This window comes from Poeciliopsis prolifica, unplaced genomic scaffold (assembly GCF_027474105.1).
Source record: "Poeciliopsis prolifica strain line A6 unplaced genomic scaffold, Auburn_PproV2 SCAFFOLD010, whole genome shotgun sequence".
NCBI classification, from domain to species: Eukaryota; Metazoa; Chordata; class Actinopteri; order Cyprinodontiformes; family Poeciliidae; genus Poeciliopsis; species Poeciliopsis prolifica.
Genome location: NW_026562385.1, coordinates 8,862,521 through 8,889,063, shown reverse-complemented (window position 1 = coordinate 8,889,063; position 26,543 = coordinate 8,862,521). Strand labels below are relative to the sequence as shown.

The following is a 26,543-nucleotide window of genomic DNA, read 5'->3' as shown; positions in this document are numbered from 1 at the left end:
TGGCATCATCATGCTGTGGGGCTGTTTTGCATTACACACAGTGGATGAGAGAAGAGGAAGACTCCCTATAGCTTCATTCATAAAGAAAGACACTGGTTGGGAAATCACCAAGCCCTGCTAATGGCTTATTTTTTTTAACATTGCAGCGAAATACGAGAAGCTTTTCACAAAAAATATGAAGCACACATTACAGTTTTCAGATACGATGACATAAACCAATGTTTTTGTTCTTCATTAATTCCATTCTGTTCATGACGTGATTTTAGGATGAAAGCAGTTTTGCATATCTTGAGAACTTACCGTCACCGTTGGCTTCCCTAATTTTCTGTCTCAGTTTTTTTGTTTAGTTGGTGTTGAGGGTCTTTCTGATTGGTCACTAGGGCTGTACAATTGATTATCCTTATTTCCTTATTAATCCTTATTTTGGAGATGCTCTTGTTTCTTTACCACTGCACCGCGTCCGTGCCGTTCTCCATGGCAACCTGAGCCCAGGTCCACCTCACCTGTCGTCCAATGAGCGCTGGAGATCAGCGTCTTTCACCGCCTTCTCGTCTAGTGAAGTCTGATCAGGCTGTTGTTTTCTACAAAGAGGCCACTTGTGAAGAATACAAGTCTCTTTTCTAGCCCAACATATTGGATCTTGCATTGGATCAAACGTTTTGCTCCCAAAGTGTTGGACTGTGGCTTTCTGGACGTCTCGGCTGTAGTTTCGAATGGATGAATCACCATTTTTCCAAGCCTTTCCCCAAGCTAGTTCACATTGTGAACACCCCTTCCTCAGAAACAAGGCATGGAGGGCCTGGGCCGCTGCAGCTGCTCAGACAAAAACATCCCCGGCACAGAACCGGGCCAATCCAAAGTTTCTTCCCACTCTGTCTCTGCAGATGGCATTGTTTCCAGACACAATTTTCATTGTATCTAGAGTGCCACAGACGCCAAACGTGTTTGTCCTCAGCGACCCCCAGCAGCAGCAGCAGCAGCTGAGAACCAACTTTACACTTTTGAATGAAATTAAGAGCAACAAGATGCTAAAATGTAAAAAAGAAGAAAAATCTAAATATTTTCACTGCATGCGCATGCTTTTTCTCAAGTTCCTATCTATTAGTCGGTGTTGCGCACAAATTTTCCAGACATTTTTGATACCCGCAGACATGTGCCAGCCTTCTCGCCCCCCTAAACCCGACTCAGCACCTCCTGCTCTCGTCTTCTGGGAGGTAAAGCCTGGATTTCCCCGTTTCCACTCTCTCTAGCTCTTTAACAGCTAGCGCCTTGCTCTCACCCTCTCATTTAACGCCACTCCTCTCATTTCCTCTCCTCCTCCTGTTAAACCATTAGGCTCCTTTCAGAAAAAGACTCTTCCTTTTTTCTTTTTTTTCTTTCTTCCTCTACCTGCGCCACTACAATGGACCTGACCCGACAGAACATGCATCGACCAGTTTCTCCTTTTTCTTTTTTATTTAAACATACTCCCGTAATTCCCTCTGATGCATTAATAAAGCATAGTTGCGCCTGGCACTTTTCGTCTGTTGAGGCATACCTAAAGCTGGTGCAATAACGGCACATTGAAGCTGCATGCGTGCGTGGGCCGCAGGTGGTTATTAAAACACACACACACACACACACACACACACACACACACACACACACACACACACTGAGAGACGTATATATGTGCAGAATTATCCCAAAATGCTGAGGTGGAAATTCCTCCGAGGAGCTCCACGAGTCTGTGCCGAGAAGGTGACGTCTGGGTGATTTATTGCTCTCTGGTTTTACTGAGCAGCTGCATCACGGCGACTCAACAAAGATCACCGCCTCCAAATTACACGGCAGTCAACTGGGGGTTCGTTACATTAATTACCTGCGGCATCCGGAGCTGATATTACTTCTTTTTTTCCTTTTTTTTTGCCTACTGTGGCTTCCATTCAGTAAATACATTTCCTGAATGTGCAAAGTGTCGGCAAATGGAGGAAAGTCGAGCGAAAACGCAACACAGCTTGATTTATTTCAAGCCTGTCATCTCAGTTAGCTGGATGGCTGAAGCCACATTTATTACCCACAGCTAAGTGCTTTTGACCACACTCCATCTTCTTCTGCAATATGTCACAAGGCTGCATTTGCACCGTCTCTACAGATTATAGAGTCCTGGGTCGTCTCATCTATAGACTTCAAGCCTCTGGACTGAGATGACCTCGTTTTTTTTTGTTTTTTTTTTAGTTTTCTGGTAGAAGTCACCACATTTATCAAAAAACCTGCTGTTGCAGAGTTTTTGGTGCCACAGTTCCCGCATCCTTTGTAATAAAAACCGTCCCACAGCATCACAGTTCCTCCGCCGTATTGGGTAAAAGCTGCTTTGACATCGTCTGCAGGAATGCGCAGAAGAAGAAAGAAATTCAGACGGAAACTTAAGAGATAAAACATCTGAATAATTTGTACTATGACCTCACGGTTCGACTTGACTGAAAAAAGCTGAATTGAATTTAGATTTAAACGAGACAAAAAAGCCAATGTTGTTGATAGAGTCACATGTCCTCACTCACACATTTCATGATTGTCTTCATCTTTTATTTTCCTGCACCAAAAGACGGCGAAGGAGACAAGATGTCAGCCATTTTTTTTTTTTTGCAACAGTTTAACACCTGAGGGATTATTTCTCCGTCCTCTGCGCTTTGGCAAGACACACACGACTTCCCATCCATCTTTGTTCGCCACAATTACAGTTATTATAAACTTTTTGAAATGATTGCGCTCACTGTGGGCACAGCACCTCTGAGTGAGACCGCGTCTCACACGAACAGCAGCACGCTCACTTGGTTTCCACCGTTTGGAAGAACGGTCGGAAGAAATGTGTCACAAACAAAACGATCCCGTGGATTTCACATGTGAGCGAGTATTTCCTTCATGTGATCCATCCAGCTTCAACGCGTTTCACATTCGATCACATACTTTGCACATGTGCACCACACATATTCGCATCCGATCAGATTTTGCTCCATGTGAAGATCAGGTGATTGAACTGAATATGTAAAAAAAAACAAATAAAATAAAAAATCATTAATTTTAGATCACACGTGAAAGTAAGGTACCACATAAAAACCACACATGTGGCTCACACAAATGTTCACATGTGAATTAAAGTGAGTCACAAGCGTGATTTTGGAAGACCGTGGTAAAAACCCATGTGAGAACATGTGAATCCCATGTGAGAACATGTGAATCCACTGGGTTTTTAACCAAGAAACGTTCCAAATGTGCTTTTACATGTGTCACACCTTTCACATGTGGACATTTTTGTGAACCACACCTGTGGTTGCACATGTGACTTTCAGATGTGAAACCAGATGCTTTGTTTCAGATGCTTTTATTTTCCCAGTCAGTCTGGGATTTATGTTCCCAAATGAAGAAATGCACTGACGTAAAAACCGGAGTCTTTCTTTCTGAAGCTGCTGCAGTGAAATATGACTTCATTCGCGCGTCCTGACTTGTGCTTCCGGTTTTATTCACCGATAAATTTGCGTTTCCTTTTTCACGCCAGCTAACCGCACAAAGAACAAAACAGAGTCTTCTCCGATCCGCTGTAATGTTCACGGTTGCTGCAAACGCCAGTCACACGTCTCCATTTTTGTCTTTTCTTTATTTTTAGTAAGCACTTTGAATTACTTCAGAGAGGGAAGTGTGCCCCATTCCCACACTGGTGTTTTTGTCACGGCCCTGTGGGCCAATTTCATGACAACATACGAAGCGCTTCGATTCGGTCCTCTCAGAAACAATGTCCTGTTCTCTGTGTCAGGATGTGAACATGCACACAATGGGCAGCTGTGAAGAAAAGCACAGTCATTACTGAAAGAATCATTTTGCAGTTGGCCTGAAATCTTCTTTACCTTCTGGGGGGGTTTTTTTGTGTTTTTTTTCAGGTTTGTAAGTTTACGCTGCCACAAAATAAATCGACTTGAACACGACGAATCACAGTAACTTGATGCAGCCTGTCATGTTGAATGTGAACCCTCACACTCTCCCTTCGTGACCCCCGCATCGTGAGCGGGAGCCGTCACACACCCCGAGCGCACACACTGACACTGAGCGGAATAACAGATGATGTTGTGTCACATGCACAACATCTTCAGGAAGTAACCTTGTAAACAGGAATGACTGGGAGGAGGCTCACCATGAAAACACACACGGCTCAGGCATTCGGTTTCAGACCGACGGTTACAAATACACCTGTATTCCAGCCCCGATTCCCCTTTTCTATTTCTGGAACAGTTGTTCTGAAAAAGACTCGGTGGCTTCATCCGGAAACTCTGCTCTTCTTTTTTCATATTTTGGATTTTAGGGGTTTCTGGTCTCACGTTGAAAGAAAGTTTCAAAATTATTCCTGAAGAGGACATGAACATGATACATGGTTTTAACTTTTCCAGATGAAAAGCTGAAAAGTGTGGCATGCATCACTCTAAAAGCCCTAAATAAACCGAGAACTGTTCTATTCGTGACCCGAAAACAAATTTAGGAGACGTGATAACCTACCAAGAACATAGCCGTCCGGTCACACCGCCGCTTTAGGCAAGAATAAGGGAGCAAATAACCGTAGTTTAACTCTGGAGGAGCTGCAGAGATTCATGAAGAAGTGGCAAAAAGAAAGCTGTTGGTGTAAGAAAGTCGTAGCGCTTCCTGGTTAAGGTTTAATACAAGAAAACTTGTGGGAAAAGATGCTCACTTGAGATCAGAACTGAACTTTTTAAGCCTGCAGGTAAAATCCTAAAGACAGAAAAGTTGGTCACAGTTGATGGGAAGATGTAAAAGAAAAAAATACCGTAGTTTACAGTAAATATGAATTTTACCACACTTCTATTTTAAAACCCATATAAATACTGTCAAATACTGGCAACCACAGCTGCCGGTAGATTAAATTAGAGACGTTTCTCTTTCATTTTTACAGTGTGGACGGATCTAAATGAAGGGGTTTTTTCATCAAATAAAATAAATACAGTTGAAGGCTGCAAAAAACAAAAAGGTTCAGGTGTTAGAAGCCCCGACCTGAACTCGATTACACACTTTAAAACTGGACTCCCTGAAAAACTCTCACAAAATACCGAATTAGAAGGACTGGATTCCAGTGAACTCCCAGTTTTGATGACTAAATGTAAAATCTGTTGCTTCCACTTCACAGTTATGCACTTATTTGTGTTGGTCTGTCACATAAAGTCCCAGTAAAACACATTGAAATCAGTGGCTGCAACATAAAAATCAAAGCGGCGCGAATGCAGCGAGTCGCTGTACCGTCGAAACGGACTCGTGGGAACAAGTCGAGTTTGTTGCAACCACAGTCCTGTGAACAGTTGTTGAAATCAATGATGTAAGTGGTTAGCAAATAATCCTGCTACTTCTGAAGCAATCCCTCACGGAAGCTTAAAACTGTGACTTTTCTGACTTCCTGCAGCAGCCAGCTTTGCTGCAGTGCTAATGCCAGCTCTAGAGTCGAGCACTGTTGCTAATGCGTGTATAAAATCAGAAAACCAAAGCTGGCACAAACTGTTAGATCAACTGGAAGAAAAACCAACAAACTCAGAGCTCAGGTAAAGAAAGGCACTTTTTTTTCGCGTGTGTGCAGTGTTATTAATTATACGTTGCGGTTGAGTACAGTAAGCCGGTGGTTTTCATTAGAGCCACTGCAGCACAGTCCCCCTGTACAGCAGGATAGGGAGGGGAGGAATGCTGCTGTGTACGGATTCCTGGAGCTGAACAAAACCATGGCATTCCTCACCGAGGTGTTTAGACGCCGGCAGCTCGGTGTGGTCCGTCCTCGCTCGCTCGCTCGCTCTCTGTGTCATCGCGACGTCTGGACCAGCAAATGGCCATCCAGCAGAGATCGAGCAAGTCTGCAAAGCAAATACCGACAGATGAAGAGAATGCAGGTGAAGGAACTGTGCGGTGAAGCAGAGAAATGATGGCGCTCTGTGCGAATTGATGAGTTTTACTTGTTATGAAGAATCGGGCTGATTGGTTGGCTGCCGTCCACAGGGCCTCACTGCGGCCCCGGGGGTCTTTGAGGCGCCTTGACTCTCGGCTCAGGTTTGCTTGAAAACGGACCTGAGGAGAATTTCAGTGTAACTGGTTTTCAACAGGTGTGGAAAGTGTTAGACTTAAAACTGCCAAAGTGACTTGGAAATGTTTTTACGAGTTATTATTTTATCCATCAAATCAACGCGCCGTATTACGTTGATGTGAAAAGAGGTTAGCTTAATGCAGCCATTGATTTCAATTAGCTTAAGAGACGCTTATTTATTTATATTTTAAGACTTTAGCGTTATGTGTTTTCCAGCCACATGGTGCCATTTTGTTGCACAATCAATTAATTCTGTTACCTATATATATATGACTTAAAAGACATTTTACTTGGTCATTTAGAGCCTTAAAATTGGGCCTCTGTCGCTTTAAGGGACTCCTGCTCTTTCTGACTCTGTTTTCAGGAAGCCATCACAACATCCCTTCTCAATTAACCCTTTAGCAACGCTTTTCCCAGCCTTTTCCTGAGAAGCAGATGCTATAATGAACTCAGCTGATGCTCAGTTCCTCCAGGTGCTTGCTAATTGCTGCTGGCTAGTCTGAAGGAGCTGAGCAGCAGAGGAGGAGAGCTCTGTGAAGTGGAAGCTCGGTAAAAACCTTGAAGGCGGCGCTCTTCCTGCCAAGTGTTTTGCACAGCTGAATTGTTGCCACGGAAGACTCGAAAGAATCAAGGCAACATTCCAGGTGTGTTTTTGATGAGGAAGCAACATTATAACATTGTGTAAAACTCACAAAAAGTTGGTTTTACACAATGCTGCCCCTTTAAATGGGTAGGATATACATCAGTTCAGTGCAAGACGGTGAGTTTGAGGGCTGCTGGTACAAAAGCCTTTGGCTGATGTTCAAACTCCCCAACACGCCGTTGCATATGATCGAACTCTCCTTCATTTTCTGACCTAATTCAGCCACATTCTTGTGTCAGAGCAACCTGAGACCCGGAGGGAATGGTCATCCTGGGAAGGGGTCAACCGATGGCTTTTTGCATGTCGATCCCAGAGACACGCTTCTGAGACAGACTATCCCTGCGACTAATTGGAGGGGACGACCCGTCCTGACCAAGCAAGCGGCATCTCGGCCGACACGCGGCGACACAAACAGAGTCGATTCCTGTTCTTCAGCTGGAAAACAAAAAAGAAAAAAAGATGACCAGACACTGGGTGGAGGTGGAGATGGAGGGAGGGAGTTGACTTCAGCTATGCGATCGCTGCGTCAAATTAACCACTGGAGCTTTTCAGTGGAAGAGGAGAAACAAAAAAAAACGAGGGATGAAATCAAATGCCGCCATTGTTGGAGTGGAGGATTGGTTCAGGGTGCTGTGACCTTCACCGGATCTTCTGAAAAGCTCCTAAATGTTTGAGCGAGCGCTGTCATTTCTCACTCGGTTTGTTAACATAGAGGGCCCTCTGTCCTCGCTCTTCGTGGGCACAGTGCGTGTGTGTGTGTGTGTGTGTGTGTGTAGAGACGTGCAGTAGTCGAGGTCGGGATCTCATTAATTTCCTTGAATTAATGAGATCCAGATCAAGCGTGGACTTGATCTGACGGGTCGCAGGAGTTCAGGTGTTTGCTCGGGGTACAGGTGCCTCCGACATGTTTCTCTGTTTCTTATTAAATTGTCGTCAGGGGAAAAAAAAAAAAGTGGTTGATGGATGTCTTTCTCTCACTGGGATGGTGGTGGGATGTTACAGTCGCAGGTGTGTGTGTGTGGTGGGCTGAAGGAAAATCCACGGCAGGGAGATATGAATGCAGGGAAAAACCCTGCCTCCAGTCGGGAACCTGTTCCCCCCTTCTCCTCCTCCTCCTCCTCATCATCCTCTTCCCTCTTCCTCCTCCTCTCTCCTCTCCTTAGAAACCAAACACACAGTCATAAATCAGCCACAGTTTGAACATGAAGCAAAATCTGCATCTCTCTGTCTCATCCAATCCACCCTTTGCCGATTCTGCAGTTTAATTTGATCTGATTTGACATGTTTGGCAGCTTAAAGACGTACACAAACATGACAACAATCCATTAAAGTCGCATGAAAAAGTCCAACTTAAAGCATCAAAATGTGTGCAAGCAATTAGGTCCACTTTTAAATATTCATGAGCAGCTACAGTCACCATTTCCCTTAACGTCACCACTACTTCCTGTGTGCTGCGCGGCGCTACAGTATCCCCAGCCAGCAAACTGCCAGTGGCCTTGGCGGAGCGTACAAATATGAAACGCGGTGTAAATATAGCCGCACAGCTCATGCCGTTTCCTCCATCCAGTCTTGTTAGAAAAACAATGGCATCCTATTATTCGCCGGGGCTACGGTGAAACTGGAAGAATGGCATGCTGGAACATTCCTTCTGCAGAGCAGATCACAGGTTTGCATGCACCGAACATTCACCTTTGGCAGGTGGCGGGTTAAGTTTTCATTTCTTGTTCGAAAAGCAAGAACTGAGTGGACCGCTTTAATTTGTTGTGGATTTTCCTTTAGCCACAGAGACAACCCCCCGCACCCACTCCTCCGACATACACAGTATTGAATACCTGCATACCCAGTAAACGTGCTTTACAAAGCGGCACTGAGGCCTTTCAGTTAGTTTGATTTTAAAATGTTTTACCAATTCCAGATGTTGAATGTGTGCGAGCAGGATGATCGTTGCTCTTCACCTTCCGGCTGTTGATCGTTGATTTGAGGTGAAGCTCTCCCACTCCGCTTTTCTTTGACCTTTGCAGGACGGCGATGCCTCAAAACCCACCAGCGACTTGACACGATGCCGCTTGACGGGTGGTGCGGTTTTCTTTGGTTCGAAGGCAACACCTTGACTACGCCAGACAATCTTTCCTGTGGACGAATAGCGCAAACTTTGTCTTCGCCTGACCACAGCACCGTCCGTGGGCGGCTGCGAAGGTCAGGCAGGCTGGAAGTTGCTCTCGAGACGCCAACCAATCGAGGCAAAGTGCCGCAGTTTCTGATGAGAGGAGTAGTCATAAATTCAGCCGGGATTAAGCTGGATTAATAATTGGATGTGGATTGTGTGAATTAAGTAGAGCGATTGACTCTTCCTCTCGCCAAATATACCTGAGCCGCATATGACATGAAAAGTTCAACTTTTACATCCATTTTTCCACTTTAAACAAAAATGGAAAGCGTGTCATCGCTTCCTGCTAAAAAAAAAAAGAAAAGTAGGCCTCTAAACCTGAAAGCCTAAAATGAACATAAGTCCATAATGTTGACTTCATATGGGTGCTGCAGGTGTTTTTGAATCTTCAGTTAGAAACGCGCTTAAGTCATTTTTATTAAAAAAAAACAACAACAAAATGTCTCCGAACATTAAAAATGTAACATCGTCTGGCTGATTTGCTAATTTTGGGCCTTCGTTGTGCAGCCAAGCATTGTCCAGAAATGTTCCCTAAACATGAGAGACCATCAAAGGTCAGGACTCCTAGAATAACTCCTGTGATATTTAGATACACCTTGCTCTGTCCTGATAGGTCGGCTGGAGGTGATATGACTGGAGAGAATAATAATAATAATAAAAGAGGCAATTTTCTTTAGCGACTCTCCTGCATTTCCAACAGGGATTGTGAAAATGGGCTGAAACGTTACGGATGCACTACCGCTTGAAATCCTTTGTCAGATTTGGCTGTTTTTAATTTTTATTTTATCTAATAAACCAAAAGGATTCAACTCCGTCTCCTGAGAATCACATTTTGAGGTTTGTCCGGTTTTATTTTGTGTAAAAAAAAAAAAAAAAAAGTAAATTGCTTTCAATTTTTCTATTAATAAACATGTTAAGCTGGAATTTTAGATTTGTTTTTAGCTCTAAAATATGTTATTGAACTGCTGGTGTTTGTACATTTCAATAATAATAACAAAAAAAGACTTCATTTCCCATAGTTCATTGCTATTTTATTTGGTCCCTGATACTGACGCCAGATCATAAAACCAGCTTTTCGTTCACAGACAAAAGTGTGTAAAAAAAATATGATAATAGGATTTCATATTTTATCCCCCCTAAACAATATAACTTTATAATAACTTTAAAATAGCAGGAATAAGTCAAACATCTCCCCTACAAAAAGGGAAATTACTCGACAAATGAATATTGTTTTCCATCTCATTAAATGTATAAATAACACACACACTCCCATTTATGCTTATCTTAAGTAGCACGCGCTAAAGTCACCGGGACAGCGAGCGCGTGCGCACAAAAACAAAGCAAAAAAAAAAAAAAAACACTCGGCGTTTTTGCCGCACAAACATTTGCATAAATTCAGACGGAGGGCGACCGCCGCGCGTCAGCCGCGGCGTCGCTGGTCTGCAAGGCCTTTTCTTCAGGCAGGGGGCGGGAGAGAGAGGAGCAGGTCGAGCACTGGGGTCCACTGGGAACCAGCCCTTCCTCACAGCAGCAGCAGCAACAGCACCACCGCCGCGTAATCAGGCTGGTCCAGGGCAGGAGCCGCACAGCACTTTGCTCTCTGATAAGACTCCTTGGAACAAGAACGCAAACTACCACTCCGAGCTGCCGCAGTAAATTTACAGCAGGATTTTTGAGACGCATCACGGTTAATGGAGGATGGACTTTAGGTTGGTTTTGTAACTTTTTGTGTCTTTAGGCTATTTCTAAAATGCCATACTGACAAGCGGAGACTTAAAAAAAAACATTTCATGTTCATCCGCACGTCTTGGTGAGGTTTGGACCTTTGGCATAGGAACGTTCCTCAGTTTGTTTGTTTTCAGTTTAATTACCAGCTTATTATTTTTTTCCCCACGAAACAACGCGGAGCAAGGTGAACCCCGGGTGACTTTAAGAGACGCATATTGGGTTGAAAACAAGAAGAAAAAGAAGAAAAGAAAGCTGGAGCTTTGTTATTGCCGAGGATTTACTTTTTGAAGAGGAGGACAGAAGAGGTTGGTGCGCCTTCTCGCTCGTCTTCATCCGCGGTTCGGAGCTCACAGGCGCGCACAGCTCCGCGAGCCGAGCCGCTGTCCCCTTCCTCCTCCTCCTTCTCCTCATCCTCATCCTCCCCTCCGCGCGCCGAGCTGAGGAGAGAGGCTCGCTCGCGCCTCCATAAATGCCCGGTCCGTTGGAGAGGCTCGAGGCTGGGCAGCAAGATGAGCTCGTGGGTCCAGCTGCTGCTGCTCGCGTGGCTGGCGGCGTGTGCGCGGTTTGGCGTGGACGGGGTAAGTAAGACATGTATATATATGGAATAAAATCACCGGTAAACGTTCACTGACACCTGTTAAAACTTGGCTACGCCTTAAACTTTTAGTACCTGTCACCGCAACAACCTCGAAATAGGCTAAACTTTTTGCGTCTTACCTTTTTAGTATGTTTATATGGAAAAAGACATGTCGAATAAGTGCACCTGCTTCAACATACTCTTCTAATAATTTATTTGCTTTGTTGGCACAGAGAACTCCCCTGACTTTCCTCTTTAGACCCAAAACACGAAATGTGGGAGAAATTTGACTTGAAGCTGTTGCCTCCACGTGGTTGGACGTGATGCGTTCAAGGCCTCTAACAAACTCCTGGGTTACAATTTGGAAGTCCAGTTTTTTTCTTGACTAATTGTAGGGAGGGCGTGAATAGGTAGAGCACCACGGAGCATAAATAATTATACCCATACACACCTGAGAGAGAGATAAAGAGACAGCAGTTAAACTAATGTGCATGTTTTTGGATGACCTGGGGAAGCTGTAGTACCAGGAACAAGACCACACAGGTGTTGGGAGAACAGGTTAATTCAGTAGTCAGCTGTGCAACAGGAAGAAGATGTGACTGTGACTGGTTTGTGGAGCAAGTTTGCGCCACGCGCGGGGAAACAAAACACACACCTGCAGCTCAGAAGACAAGATTTTTATTTCTGTTTCCCTGCATTAAAACTGATTGAATGTAAATCTTAAGATCATTTCACACCTACTAAGGAGGTTCAGGTTGTTACATAGTTCAAAATGGAGGTTTCTGTTTTTCTCCTCTAACCCAACAAACCGGTTCTGTGTTTGGTTGATGCCGCCCAACTTGCGTCCCATCAGCACAAAGCGTGTATCTGATCCGGATGTCGCACCGTCAAGCTGGGACATCTTTCTGCCAAGGTCAAAGGTCGCCCTATTTAACTTTTAGTCTTCATTGTCGTTCAACAGTTGCTTCATTACAGCACTAATCTGTAGATGAAGTTTTCTCCACGAAACAATCAGAGAGAGAGAGAAAGAGAGAGATGGATGAAATCTGACCGTCAGCTCTGTTCAAACAGGAAATCCAAACCACACCAGGGGTCCTGTGTAGGTCAAGTGAGGCTTGACCAGAAATAAAAGGAAAAACAGGCAGAAATTTCTTTGCTGATAAGAGGTTGGATTCTATCAGCTTCCGCTTGCAGATTTCATCTGAACCAGGCGAGTCCTCGCCACAACGATCAGCCTGTGCCACTGACCTCCAAATCTAAACTGGGCTATAGTGCAAATCAACCCAGTCGGTCATGGGTGGTGGCGCTATGCATGCTGTCATCCTGGTGTAAAAAAATAAAAGGCGCATCCATACGGTGAATGTAAATGCATACACAGATCGCTTCCAGAGCCTCACAAAAAAAGGTAAATGTGTGATCTGTGAGGGATGACTTCAGCTTCCTGTCATCAAGCCGTCTTCTCATTTTAGGCTGGCATCACACAGAAAGGGAATTTCAAATCTGAAAATGCTTTATGGGGGAAAGTTGCAGAAGCTTTGAGGTGTACAGCCAGGAATTCCCCGGGCCTAATTTTAAAAGATCAAGGATTCGCAGCTGGGACACAAACGCCGCTGCGCGCTCTGCAACTCAGAGAGAAAGTTTGACAATTATCTTTATGTGTTCAGGGTAAAAGTTTGAAATGTTCAGAAACGTTCTTGTGCCAGGCATCCGGTTTCTTCCCCGAGCCCAGAGGTAAACTGAACTGTGACAGCGGGATGAATTGGACTGCCGATCGTTTGCACGCTGTGCTGCCGCGCACGTGTTGGCACGCTCTCTGGGCCTGCGTGTGAAACCTCAGCATGTGCTGTGGCTGCCGCCAGCAAATTCGACCCCCATAATTATCTACGATTAGACGTTCTCCCTCCTCCTCCTTTGGAGCTGCAGCCGCTGCTTGTACCTGGGACTCCTCAGGGCGTCTGCAGGGAGATGGGATGGCGCTTCAGGCGATAACGACTGGTTTATGACAAAATTGGTGTTTTTTTTGTTTTGTTTTTTTTTAGACTTAGACGGCTGCAGATCTGCAGAAGAACAAAGTTTGTCTTGTGGGAAGGAAGGACAATTTAGAAGAATGCCATGTGATTGACAGAAACTGCTTATTAATCTGAAGGTTTCTTTTGGACGTATCTTTTCACATTTTGTCCTGGTTCAAAAAACGAACCGGGATGCATATTTTTGTCAGATATTTTGTAGCTTTATAGGCGATTTATTGGATCTTTAGATGTTGACTGAATCCAATGAAGGCCTCTGCAGAACTTGAGCAAATGCAGAAAACTGACAGCGGCTGTGGAGGAGCGCAGTTAGTCGTTTCGGGGTCGGATCCAAACATGTTTATGTGCAAGAATGGCCCAGTCAAAGTCCAAAACTAAGTCCAATTGAGAATATAGTTGAGAATATTTGGGTTGAGCTTAGCTTGTAGAGACAGTGGTAAGTCTAGTGAAAGGTTGCGTTACAAAGAGTTGACCACTGGTGTGCTGGGCAAATCCTAAACATCTTTTTCATACAATTATGAATGAAAGATGCCTATAAACCTCCTCAGTTACATTCTGTTTTACAATATTGCCTCACCAAATAAAATCTACCTATAAAGCAGACATTGACATTTGCTGTCTTATTTATCCCCATTTGCACACTCACCACAATTAGCGCGTGTTTACAATTTGTGTTTCCGCATCTGTTTGTTTACCAGAGCCCGAGGTGTTTATTTAATATTTCCTGCTTGGACACAAATTGCAGCGACAGCAGGCACCGCGGCCAACAAAAGGCACACACCCCGTAATTACCGTCAGACATAATTAGCCGGGCCGGCTGGCGCGCTCCGTCGGCAGAGAGGGGGAAATAATCGTGATGAGTCCTCAGGGGCATCGGTGGAGCCGGTGGAAAGGGATGCGGGTGGAATACAGCGGGCATTTCCTCCCGCTGCCTCCCCGGGAAGTCGACCAATAATGGAGGCAGGAGGAGGGTGGATGTCGATGGGAGAACAAGAGAGAGTACATGTTCATGCATGGATGGCTGCTAGCTGCTGGGGTTTATTATGTTCTGAATGAAACGTAGTCTGTTACACTTTCAGGACTGCACTCATTGAAGCTTTAATCGCAGTTTAAAAGTAGCTTCACCTCTCCAAAACCCCATTTGAACCAAAGTTAAGATTCTTGACTGATTCTCGTCCATTTCAGCCCCTCTTTTGCTCATCTATTATCCCCCCATCGTCTTCCTTTTTTATCCAGATGCACCTCCCTTCTCTCATCCTCCCTCCGTATCACTCCTTCCCCCACTTCCTGACTCCTCGCCTGCTCCTTTGACCCCTAAATGTTAGCAGATGAGAGGACACAACGCCAATAGTCATTCACCCTGCTCTTAGTGACCATTGTGTGTCTGCTTTGGTTGATTCCCCCCTCCCTTGCAGGCTGTCTCTTGTCCATTAAGGGGGGGTTAAACCCACAGTCAAATCTCTAGGATCACAAAGTGGAGCCGTTCAGTGGTTTCTGGTGTGATACTCTGGAAATATTTGGTTAGAGGCTTTTAAAGACGATCGTAGTCGCGGAAGTGCTGCGGTCCCCCCCCCACCCATCTCCTGCTGATTTTTTTATTTATTTTATGCTCATGTGAGCTTCTGAATACGTCTGTTTTTCTGGTTTTGCGTTAGTCATCGTGTTTGTTATTTGGGCTGATTTGTTTCTGTTTGTATCTTAGGAGGACGCTCTGCCTGCAGCCCTGGTGGAGCTGGTTAGAAACAGCCCCATCAACTCCATTGAGGACCTCCAGCTGCTGCTGCTCACTGACTCCGTAGGTAAAGACCCAAAGCTTTTGTTTTCTTTCTTTTCCATCTTACAGACACGTGAAATCGTTTTAAAATCAAATTTAAGATTAAAGTGGAAGCAAAACTTCAGTAATCTGGCATCTGAATCCAGTAATGCACTTCAGCATCTCTTGAGATCCCTCCTTTTAATGTGATTTATTTTTAGATTTTTACACAAAAAGAAAATGTTTTATGAAGTTTTTGCACATTACATGGAAATACACACAAGTGAACGGTCGGGTGATGCTCATTTCACATCTCCTGTCATATTTCTGGAAACTTTACTGGCTCTGATTTTTCAAAGCACACAGCAAAATGGCAAATGGACTGAACTTGTATAGCGCTTTTCCAGTCATTTCAACCACTCAAAGCGCTTTACACTAGAGTCACATTCACCCATTCACACACCGATACGCAGACCGGTAGGCAATTTGGGGTTAAGGGCCTTGCCCAGAGGCACATTGACATATGGCAGGAAGAAGCTGGAATCAAACCTACAACCTTCCGATTGCAAGACGACAACTCTGCCACACAACCACAGTCGCCACAAAAGTGTAGATTCACTTAAAATATTTGTCTTCTAACTCGAGTTGATTAAATATAGTCGAGGTTCCATAAATAACAGATTAACGGAGCGCCGACTCATGGATACAAAGCAGAATCGTTAACGGGGAGATGTTAAACCTCATTGTTGTGCTTCTTATAGACAAACACGATTGCATTGAGCTGATGCTAATTAGTTGCTCAGTGGTTCCACATCTGTTGCATCTTAACTGTAGTTTAAAAAAAGTTTGATCTCAGCAAGATTCCCAGGTTTTCCATTACTGGAAATGTTTCCAAACTTACCTTTTTTTTAATTTATTTATTTTCTCAGCCTGCTTACAGGCAGTGCACAGCAATGGGTAGGGGAGGGGCAGCACCATGTTAACTCTACGCTCCACACAGCTGGAAAAACCACAGTTGGTTCTGCCCGTTCCTTATGAGGAGGAGTTTTAACTATAAAACCTTTTATATTAAGTTTTATGTCTTCCTCATTAAACAGATCTTTGATCTCAGTGGGACTAAAATGGTAAAGTAAAGGTTAAAGACAACGAAAGAAAAACATCAAACCAAGACATTTTACAGCTGTAGTGTACCGTGATGCTCCACCTCTGGTTTCTGTGCACAGTGGGCATTTTATTTTGTCTTCTTCTAATGGGATAAATGATGTTTGTGTCGTCGTCTCAGATGAGGAGGAAGCCAACTCTGCAGCCAACGGAGGTCACAGACTTCCACGGAGCCTCGGTGAGACAAACCTCTCTTTAATTGGTTGTTGAGGTTTGTTGCGATCGCTTTTTGTTTTAAATATATTTTTGCATTGCTATAAGGAAACTCGTTATGTTGGCTAAAGAATTCTCTGTCAGTCTGTCTGGAAGATGATTAATAGTTTTTGTGACAGAGGGAAAATCTTTTCCCATTAAGCTTTTTGTCCTCATTGTTCTCCAGACAGTGATCTACAACTGGCCTTTGCTAATCTTTGAATAAAACCTAGGCGGTGTTTCTTTGCAATACACGTCCTTGTGTGTTAACAACAGAAAAACTCAGACCTGCAGCTCAGGTTAAGCAGAGAAGTACGCATTGTCTGGCTCATCAAACTTGACCCTTCGGCGTGTCGTGTTTGTTCCCTCAGACGCTCAGCCCGCCCAGCAGGCTCAGTGTAAAGTTCGCACGGAAGTAGTCGAGGTCACCAGAGCCATGTTGGACCGCAGCAATGCCAACTTTCTGCTGTGGCCGCCGTGTGTGGAAGTCCAGCGCTGCTCTGGCTGCTGCAACACCAAGAGCCTGCAGTGCGTTCCCATTGTCACGCACACCAGATACTTGCAGGTAAATGAGCATGCTCGGTTATATGATCTATAAATAGGAAGAGTTAATCCCCCAAAATGATTCCTGTCCCAAACAGCCTGATGTGTTCTATTATTTCCCTTTAAGACGTTTCTTTCTGATAGGAAATGACAGATACCTCCCAAAAGATAATAAAACAATGAGAAAGAAGCATTCTGTTGTAAAATGTGACATTCACGTACGTTTATGGCATGCTGTAAATTGCATGCAGCCTTTTTTAATAATCAGTAGAAAAAATGGTCAGCACTGGAGCAATTACAATTGCTGTTTCATAATTGCTTTTTGCAGATTTCAGCAGGTTTTTGGAAAGCTTTCTTTCTTTAACGCCCTCTAGAGCTCAAATTTTGAGCTTATCTGAAAGTAATTGAGAATAAGAATTGTAATTCTTAGCAAAACATTTTTGTAACTTTTTTACAAAGATGTTTTGTAAAAAGTTACAAAGGCTTTATATACAATTAGACATTTAAAAATTGTCTAATTGTATACAAAAAAAAACTATAACAGAAATTTTCTTAAAGATCGCCTGACTAAATTGAAATTATCTCAGTTTGAGTCATCTTCCTTCGGTAACAACTTCCACATGAAAGAGTGTTGTTTTCCAATTACATGTTGCATTCACTGACTGGAAAAAAAATAAGAGTTTTAGTATACAGCTAACCAATCACTGATGAGGCTAGTCATGCATAAAATGTAAAAAAAAAAAATTGCTCCGCAATTTATTTCTCTGTGCTTTTCAAGTAGTTCACTCTGAGAAGCAACAGAAAATTGCAGCTCAGGTTAAATAACCTCCATTTGTTGCCTGGCAGCGGCTCGTTTTTGAGTACAAAAAGGCATACATTTATATATCCATGTCCTAGCGTCCCCACAAATCGTTTTTTCTCTTTTTTTCTTAAACTCAGAGTACCTCCCAGTGACTCCTGTCTTCTTCTCCACCTCTCCAGGTCATGAAGATCGAGTACATCAACAAAAGACCCACTTATGCGAAGGCTGTGGTGTCGGTCGTGGATCACGTGGAGTGCAGATGTCAGCCTGCCCCGCGCCCCGCTGTGCTCAAGAAGAAATCCTCTCACAGACTGCACAGCCACCTGCATCGAAACCAGACCCTTGGCCCGGGACCGGCGCAAGGACAGGTACGAATTTTACTCTGCGTGTTCGTCCAGAGAAACGGTTTCACCTTAATAACGAGGCTACAGAATACATCAATCAGTTTCACTGCCCTGCTGAGTAAACTCTTAACACCTGAGGGCATTGACAAACAACATCTGGTGTTAGCACGAGATCCTTCATGCTAACAGAGTCTGGTCTTAGATTGGGTTTGCTTCCAGCAGATATGACGCTTATCCTGCGACTCGACGTGTCAGGTAAACACTCTTTTCTGACAAATCACTGAGGCCTGAGTTTTCCTCCTACCACCTCTGTGTGATTCATGTGAAGAAGAGGCAGCCTAGAGGGTGGAGTTTGACTTTTACACCTAGAAAGGTTGTGACACAGTTGAGCCGGTGAGTAGGCATCCAGTGGGGGGTCGAAGTGAGCCGTGGCCCATTGTCACCAGCAGTGCTACTGTCACTAGCTGGTTCTGCTTTGGCAGCTTCATTGTGCAAGAACACATGAATAGAGGTAGCTAAAAGGCAGACTAGTCTTGTTGTGGCACTGTAATGATAATAAAAGGCCTTTTGTTGGATTTCTTGACAGGTTTTTCCTATTGGTAGAGAAACCTCCTACTGTTAGAGACTATGGTGATCAGGTGCTGGGCGGGATTAATTTGCAAAAAGTGGCAGAAAACTAGAAATGATCAGTCAAAATCTTTTACTTGCCAATGTTCATATTTTTCTCAAAGAGCCCCAAATGACACAACAATAGTTTGTGATTTAGAACTGCTTCTCTTTGTTACTTCTCTAAAATCATTAAACATTTCTCACTTTTCAGACACAGATGCTTTAAAATGAAACATAATTGAAAGTAATTTGTGAATATCTCTCTTACAAGACAGATTGTATCCATACTGCCCGGTCTGTCAGACAAAAAAACAATGCAAATTTACTCAAAAATATAAAAGTTTAAATAAGTTAAATAAGCAGACAGAGAACAATTAGTATAGTTGTTATTATTGATAAATAAATGCCACTTAAACTCTATAATTTCTAAACACTTTGCTGTAATTTGTTGCCTGAATCAACAACCAACATGAGAAAATAAAATACTACCCAGACGTTTCCGACAGGTTTTATTCTTCTTCTGACGCCTCACACTGAAAATAACTAACTTAATACTTTTCACTCAGTAGTCGTAGTAGTTTTCATAACCTAGACTGTTATTGTCAGTCACTTTCTGACCAAAGAAATGAGCTACATTATGACTTGTGTCATAATATCCGGCAGATGGAGGTAAATACTTGGGTTTCTGTCTGTGTACACAGATGCTAGCAAACCCATTAAGCAACTAACGCCTTTTAGTTGCATGCATATTTGCAAAGTATAACCAAATGCAATTAGACAAATGTTGGATAAAAGCAATGAATGATCTCCGTCTACTTGTTTTATGAGCTCCAACAACCACTAAACGCTTTTATTTTGCTGTTAAGGTGAAGGTCCACTCCAAAGATGAACTCCACCAGCTGGATGAGCTGAAACCGAACCAGAGGGCTCATCTGGAGCACCTCCTGGGGCAGCACTGGGATCCCAGAGGAGACGGCTTCCCTCAGCCAGGAGAAGGCTACAGTCTTGCAAGAGAAGACGCGACTCGGTCTGAGGAGACAGTTCTCTTTCCTCCGCACTGGGATCATAACTTCACCAGATTTCTTGGGACCGAAGAGCAAACAGAGACGCAAGAAAATGTCGGGACGAAGAATGAGGAGGTTTCTAAAGACAATGCAGGACCCCCTGCGGGAAATGTGGATGTAGAAGCAAAGGAAAAGTTGGGAGAAGATGGGTTCAACAGCACCGAAGGGAATCATCCTAAAGTAGGACACAAACACACACAAACACACAGCCCTCTCGGGTCAGATGACAAATCCAAACCTTTTAAGAGCCACACTGCTGGACTCTCTAAGGGTGTTGCTGAGAACTCTCCAGTCATGTTGGATCCTAGCGAGGAAAGCATGGAGAGAGCGAGTAGCAGGGCCCGACCAACCAAAGAGCCGAATCCAGAGCCTCGAGAGCCGGCAGGAAGGAGAGAAAATGAGACTCCAGACGTGGAAAGGATGTTGCAAATCGCAGAAGAGAAATTGGAGGCTGAGAGAAAAGAGCTTCTCCTTCTCCACAAGAGACTGGACGAAGAGAAGGAATTACTGCGACAGCAGAAAATGAAGCAGGACGAGGAAGAACGGCTGAAAGAGAAGGAGACAGACAGTCAGCATCTCCAGCATAGGAAGCACCATCATCTGCATACGACGACACCGAAACCAGGTAGAAGAACAAAAGAAACACAACGTAGACTTTGACTGAAAAAACAAGATCAAACGATACATTATTTAAACGTTCATAACAGAGAACGTAATCAGTTGGGGTTTTTTTCATGTTATTTCCAATCTCACAGAGACAACAACATCCACAACTACCACGCAGAAAGCACCGGCCCCGACCGGCCCCAGGCTCCCGGTTCGTCCAAACCCTCACAGAAGAAGAATGAAGAAGAATCGCAAACGGATCAGCAAGGCAGCAATGAGAGCCATGCTCATGTAGGACTGAAATAAAACCAGGTGAGCTCACAGATGACTGCACAATAAAAATGGATGTATATCCTGACTGGGCACAGATCTGTGTTTGGTATGAAGGTTTCATTGTTGTCAGAAATGTTCCTCTATACATTTGAAGTCATTTTAATGAGATCAAGGTTGTCTAAAATAGTCCTTCCCAAAGCAGAAACTGCTCAGCTGAAACAAAGATTTTGCAGAAAGGCATATTTAGCTTTTTGGAAATATCTCTTGACTACATGGTGCAGAAACCAAAGAAAAACCACTGAATCTTTTGATTATGTAACTATTAAGTTATAATGATGTCAAGTAACTGACTGCAAGCTTGCCACCTGAGCAAATTCAGTAACCTGACTCATTAATCAGCTTTTCCAATAAGGCGCAAATCAGCAAAAAAATATATTTTTTAAAAACATGGTTCGTTTGACGGGATGTGCATAAGAGTGACATGACACTGTCATAAACACGACAAAACACCTGTTATAAACATAAAGGAGTCTTCATGAATGACAATGACTGTGTTTATTAAGCGTCGTTTGATAAATAATGACACTTTAAAACATTAAATATCCATTAAAAGTCTTGACTTTGCATTAATAGTGCGATTATCAACCGAATGACAGCCGTCGTAAACATTCATTAAGACTCTTTCATCGTTATGACCCCGTCAAATAAAGTGTTACCGAAAAATATTGTTACATTTTTGTATGATTACTGTGATAAAGTCTCAGTTTGACCACAATCCATGTTAACCTTATAAGTAGAACCGTGAAAAATAATGCAAATGTTGAGCATGTCTTCCTTTTTGTTTGTTTTTACCTCCAGGGACACATGGAGAACATGTTGCAGGGTGGGAATTGTCCAAAGATGAAGCCAGACGACTCCTTTGGTTTCAGTATTTATTTGTCAATAACCTGGTTGTCCTGTGAGATCTCCTCGGTAACACTACTAACGACTGTCTGCTGAACCCGTAACGATTCCTGGATGGACCACGAGGGCAAAAGAGGGAATATGAACAAAGGCCGGACCTGCTCAGGAGAACGCTTCCCTCCCCGAACATTTGCTAGTCTGAAGTCCCAAAGACAGACAAAGATGTGCTCAGGCACGGCGACCGCGTGGGACCGAAGAGGCATCGCTGTAGAACTGTGGAAAATAGTGCAATTCCTGTGGATCCAAGCCCAGATATCATGAAAGAGAGACGCTGCACTTCAATGTGGACAACCAAGACTGTATGGGAGGTTTCTTTGGAAGAAGTTGTAATACCACTGGCAAGGTGAAATATAAAGCGTATTTGGTTAAAACGTTAACAAAAGTGGATTTAACCGTTTTGCTAAAAATTACAAATTGCGTAATCTTAAAGACAATCATAATGAGGCTGCAAAACGGGCAGAATTTTCAGTGTGATATCGATCATCAGCTCACAAAAGCAACAGTGGTCTTTTTTTTTTTTAACCGTACTTAATTATATTTCACTCATTGCAAACACTGGAGTAACACACACACACACGACTAGCAAACAAAAACAGCATTTAAATCGCATCGCAAACATATTTATAACCTGGCTAGTTTCCACTTTTTTGTGACGTAATCACAAACTTTAGTGTCATTTCTTTGAAATTCTATAACAGAGAAACACAAAATAGGGCATAATTCAGAGGTAGATTGAAAGAGAAATATGATTTGAATGGAAAAAAAGTATTTTAAAGCAAAATCTTTCAATTTCTTTCCACTTCATTACTGTGCACAAAATCAGAATAAAAGTGATCACAGTTTGTGGTCTTACTGTGACAAAGTGTGGAAAAAGTTTGGGTGTGTGAATAGTTTTGTAAGTAACTGCGTGCCAACACAAATTCTGGGGCAGGATCAATGCTATAGATATACATGTGAGCGGACTGTGCGCTACGTTTCTTATTTATTTGTCTTTACCGTTACTGTGGATTAATGTTCTGTAGAAATACTGCCATGCTGACGACATGCTGAGACTTGAGATTTTCTAAAAATCTCTGTGGATTTGTGGCTTAAAACAGGAAGAAATTGTTAAATGGTGCCCAAACTCTCCATGACCTCCCAGTCAGATGCAGTGTTAAATTTCTTAGTGCAGAAAATGTGTGAATGGTCGTTTTCTGTGTCTAAATTAGTGGTGCTGTATGTACACGTCTGCACCTCCGTTATTTATCTCAAAGGTATTTCGATGAAAATTTTCAGAAATATGTTTCCTCAACCTTTCCTCTCTAAATTGAACCTTGCAAAATTTAATAAATCTGCTCTCCGTAAACTCTTCTGTAACACGTTGAAACGCATTGTTTTAAATTTTTTTGAGACGAATCCAGGAAGGCTATTCATTTTCACTTTTAAAACATTTTCCTGTTATTTTTGTGAATATTTGCCATTATTTTCAGTGTCTTGTATAAGCATAGTATAAGCATACTGCTGTGTCCAGTAATCCACCGTCAGACAAACATCTTAAATTATTGACAATCTCGGCCTATGTGTTCTTTTTGCCAATTTACCACTGTTACTTATTTCTGTCTGTTTTAATATATGCAATTGTGAAAAGAAAATGTTTGCCTATTTTCATATGATTATAAGAATCTTTAAATTGAGCTGGAAATCGTGTTTCTGTTACAAGAAAAAAACTGCCACAGCTGTAGCTGTTTATCGTAGATAATCATTCAGGGGTATCATTAGGAGAAAAAGGTTCTTGACAGAAAACCATTTGTGGGTGTCAATAAAGATTTCCTATGCATACAGAATCAAAAGGACGTATTGTTAAAGGGCGCTGCGTCTTAGCCACTACCTTTACTAGATAAGAAAAAATTATAAATTCAACATATTCACTGAAAAATGGCCTTTTTCAGTTGGACCTCTCTGAAAGCTTTAATCACAGTTCGTTCTGTGATTACCATGATATTTAAATAGATAAACCACAGGAACTGGAGCTTTCGAACCTTCTGTTCATTACAGTGATTTTCCACCCACCTCAGAAAGTTAGGCTTGATGAACAGTTTATTTGTTTCAACTTTATTTCCAAAAGGTACTTTAAATCTCACTGAAACATGTTTCTTAATCAATTGAATATGAATGTTTGAAGGTGGTACCATCCAGTTTTGTTTTCTGGTTCTGAAAGCTCGTGACATATGCTCTTTAAACTTGTAGTTCACGCAGCCACTTGCTTGGAGCGTCAATATTTAAACTGCATTATTTATGTATTTGCAAGCACATCTTGTATCCAGAAGCATCGCATTGAGTAATGCACTCACGTTGACCTCGCCTACTTGAAGTGAGTGCTTAGTCGCAAGTGGGTTCAACGATTTTTGCCTAGAGCGGAGAAAAAGAGAGAAAGAGAACGAGGGAGAAAAAGTTGAGACTTAGGAACTGAAGGTGAACTTTGGCAAACACTCTCCTCGTAGTTTGTTTGTCACAGTTACCTACTTGACTCTTTTGGCCTGAAAAGTTCCCCAGTCAGCAGTGAGCTACACAGCTATGCACATGTACCATCATGCCAAGAAGTCATACATCTGTCCAATTGCAATCATACGAGCAATGACTGGAAAACCCCTAAACCCTGATGCTCAACTCCAATGGTATCTGCTCTGCATTCTGATGCTCTTCTTACAAATGTTTCTCTACACCATTCAGGTACTCAACCGGCTGTGCTACAGAAAAACTCACACGCTCATGATACTTCTAAACACCAGGCTATCTCTAAATTTAGCATTGAGGTGGGATGCCTGTGTTTCCATGTGTGTCCGTGCGGCTCCCCGCCTCCCGGGGACTTCAAACAAAGACGGCGTGGAGACGTGCTTGTTGACTGCGACAAACACAAACAGGGATCAGCCTCCGCAGCGGTGAGAGTGGAAACAGAGGCCATGACAAAAGACACGGTGCGGGTCATGGACGATTGACCTCGAAAAACGACACACCTCGCTAGGTCTCAGCAACACTGGAACCTTGACATCAAACAGCCAATGGAATGACATGGTGACACTCATGCATTACTTTAAATAATGCTGGATTGCACTATTTGTTACTCATTTGGGAATCTTGGTTGATGGTTTGTCAGTTTTTTGATAATGCTCACAAATCCTTCATATCCTCCCTGCCAACACATTACTACCTTTATTGTTTACAGTGCAGCCAAAATGCAGGAAGACAAACAATTGGAAATGAACTGATATACTCCAATGTTCTGAATAAATTGGAAAATGGGGAGGGAAAGCCAATGGAAAAAAGAGGAAAACCAGAACTAATCCCTGAGGTATACCACCGTCACATCCAAACCTGACCCAATCGACCATGTAGACCAAACGTTTTGGTAAATCAGAGGAGAGGTGACAATATATTCCAGATTAATAAAATTATATCCCAGTTACAACAGACATATTTTAAATAGAGAAATAACATGAATAACTTTTGAGGTCAAGACGTTCTCAGTGCACCGTGATGTTTGCACTTGGAAACTCAGATCCTTTCAACGTTATCTTCAGCTGAAATCCATAAACTACAGAATAAACATTGGAGATGTAAATTGGTGTAAATCTCCCCAAGTTAAATGAAAACAAAAAAATCATGAGCCATAGCTTGTTTGTGAAACGAAGGCGTTGAAACATGTGGGGCGCTTCAGGGAAAGAGCATCCAAGCAATACTAAAACAGCAAGGTGTTACAATTACACAACAAACACAGCGTAGATGCAGTGGTTGACACAGGAGTTGTTATATAAACACACCGTGACTCGTCTGATCATACCAACGTCAATGTCTCTAATGATCTAGTCTACCTTCAAGGATATTTCTTTTCCATGACCTCGGTCAAGCCCGGATTCCCTGACGCACAGCTGCGAGGAAGCAGGAGGTTACACAAGCATCCCTACGCCTTCCAGTACTTTTATTTTCCTGTTTTTCCGCTGGACCGTCAAACACACACGGCAGCTACCTTCTCATTAAGCCGAGACCCTGCGTTTCGCTCCTCAAATCAAGCCCTGGTGTTTCAACTCACTAGATTCAGATCTCTAAAACGAGCAAGAGAAAATGAAAAGGATCCATCCTTCATCCACGGCTGGAGAAACAATGGCCCTTTGAAGTGAGATTAAGATGAAGGAATCTGTTTTGCTCAGAGAATTTGGAAAAGCCCACCCTGCTAGGAAAACAATCCACTCATCCTCCCTTTGGTTACAGTGTGGGTAAAATATGAACCAGCAACGTGATGACTCAGGGTAGTTGGTGTCAAACTGCCCGTCGGTCCCATCGGACAGGAAGTTGTACCTTCGAACGGGCTCGAAACACAGGAAGTTGACATCAGAATGCCTGAAATTCCAACCTTCTGTTGTTTTTATGAAAAGGTATTTTGTTTTTCATTGCATGAATTACTACAAAATGAAATGTATTTCATTGGAAAATTAAGTTGCGCGCCAAAACTTAAAGGGCATAATTCTGAAGCGGAAGGAAAATAATAAGAGGTGTTTTATGTATTTTTGCAATAAACACACATAAATAGGTTTGATGCAAACCATTCTGCTCTTCCAAACAACTCTGACCAGATTCTCGGATCCAAGTGAAGAAAGTAATAACCACAGCAAGATGCTGCCACGGCCGTGTTTTATTGTAGGGATGCCATGTTTCACAATAAATCTGCTATTTGTGGTGGACGTAGGTTTAGTGTTTAAATACGTATAGCATATCAAATTAAATTCATACCGGATTCCAAACTGTCACATCAAACCCCAATGAAATGCACTGAAGTTTTTCACTGGAAAGTGACAAAATGTGGAAAGGTTCAAGAGGTCGGGTTATTTTTGCGAGCCGCTTGCACATTGCTTGCTTACTGCGCTCCTGCCTCGAGAAACTGTCAAACCCTTGAACTTTCTGCAACCCCATTAAGCTGAACAGATGGAAAAAAGAGCAGAGCAATAAATTTGAAA

The 26,543-nt window shown here is 42.9% G+C and overlaps 1 protein-coding gene across 3 annotated transcripts; it reads left to right on the top strand.

Annotated features, from left to right (window-relative positions):
- The first annotated feature begins 10,313 nt into the window (after positions 1 to 10,313).
- On the top strand, positions 10,314 to 23,371 carry pdgfbb (platelet-derived growth factor beta polypeptide b). Of its 3 annotated transcripts, XM_055036081.1 has the most exons (8): positions 10,314 to 11,219; positions 14,948 to 15,044; positions 16,281 to 16,337; positions 16,723 to 16,916; positions 17,876 to 18,064; positions 19,516 to 20,338; positions 20,469 to 20,631; positions 21,451 to 23,371. In XM_055036081.1, the coding sequence occupies exons 1-7, from the start codon at positions 11,151 to 11,153 to the stop codon at positions 20,612 to 20,614; spliced, it is 1,575 nt and encodes a 524-aa protein (XP_054892056.1). In that variant the 5' UTR covers positions 10,314 to 11,150; the 3' UTR covers positions 20,615 to 20,631; positions 21,451 to 23,371. The 3 variants fall into 3 exon arrangements, with proteins under 3 accessions (XP_054892056.1, XP_054892057.1, XP_054892058.1); XM_055036082.1 differs by lacking the exon at positions 16,281 to 16,337; XM_055036083.1 differs by lacking the exon at positions 10,314 to 11,219 and having other exon boundaries at positions 14,948 to 15,040.
- Positions 23,372 to 26,543: the final 3,172 nt, after the last annotated feature.

Excerpts from the sequence above, each read along its gene's own strand:
- pdgfbb (XM_055036081.1), top strand. The coding sequence starts at position 11,151 with ATGAGCTCGTGGGTCCAGCTGCTGCTGCTCGCGTGGCTGGCGGCGTGT. Across the intron at positions 15,045-16,280 it reads GCTGCTCACTGACTCCGTAG|ATGAGGAGGAAGCCAACTCT; the intron begins GTAAAGACCCAA and ends TCGTCGTCTCAG. Across the intron at positions 16,338-16,722 it reads CAGACTTCCACGGAGCCTCG|ACGCTCAGCCCGCCCAGCAG; the intron begins GTGAGACAAACC and ends TTGTTCCCTCAG.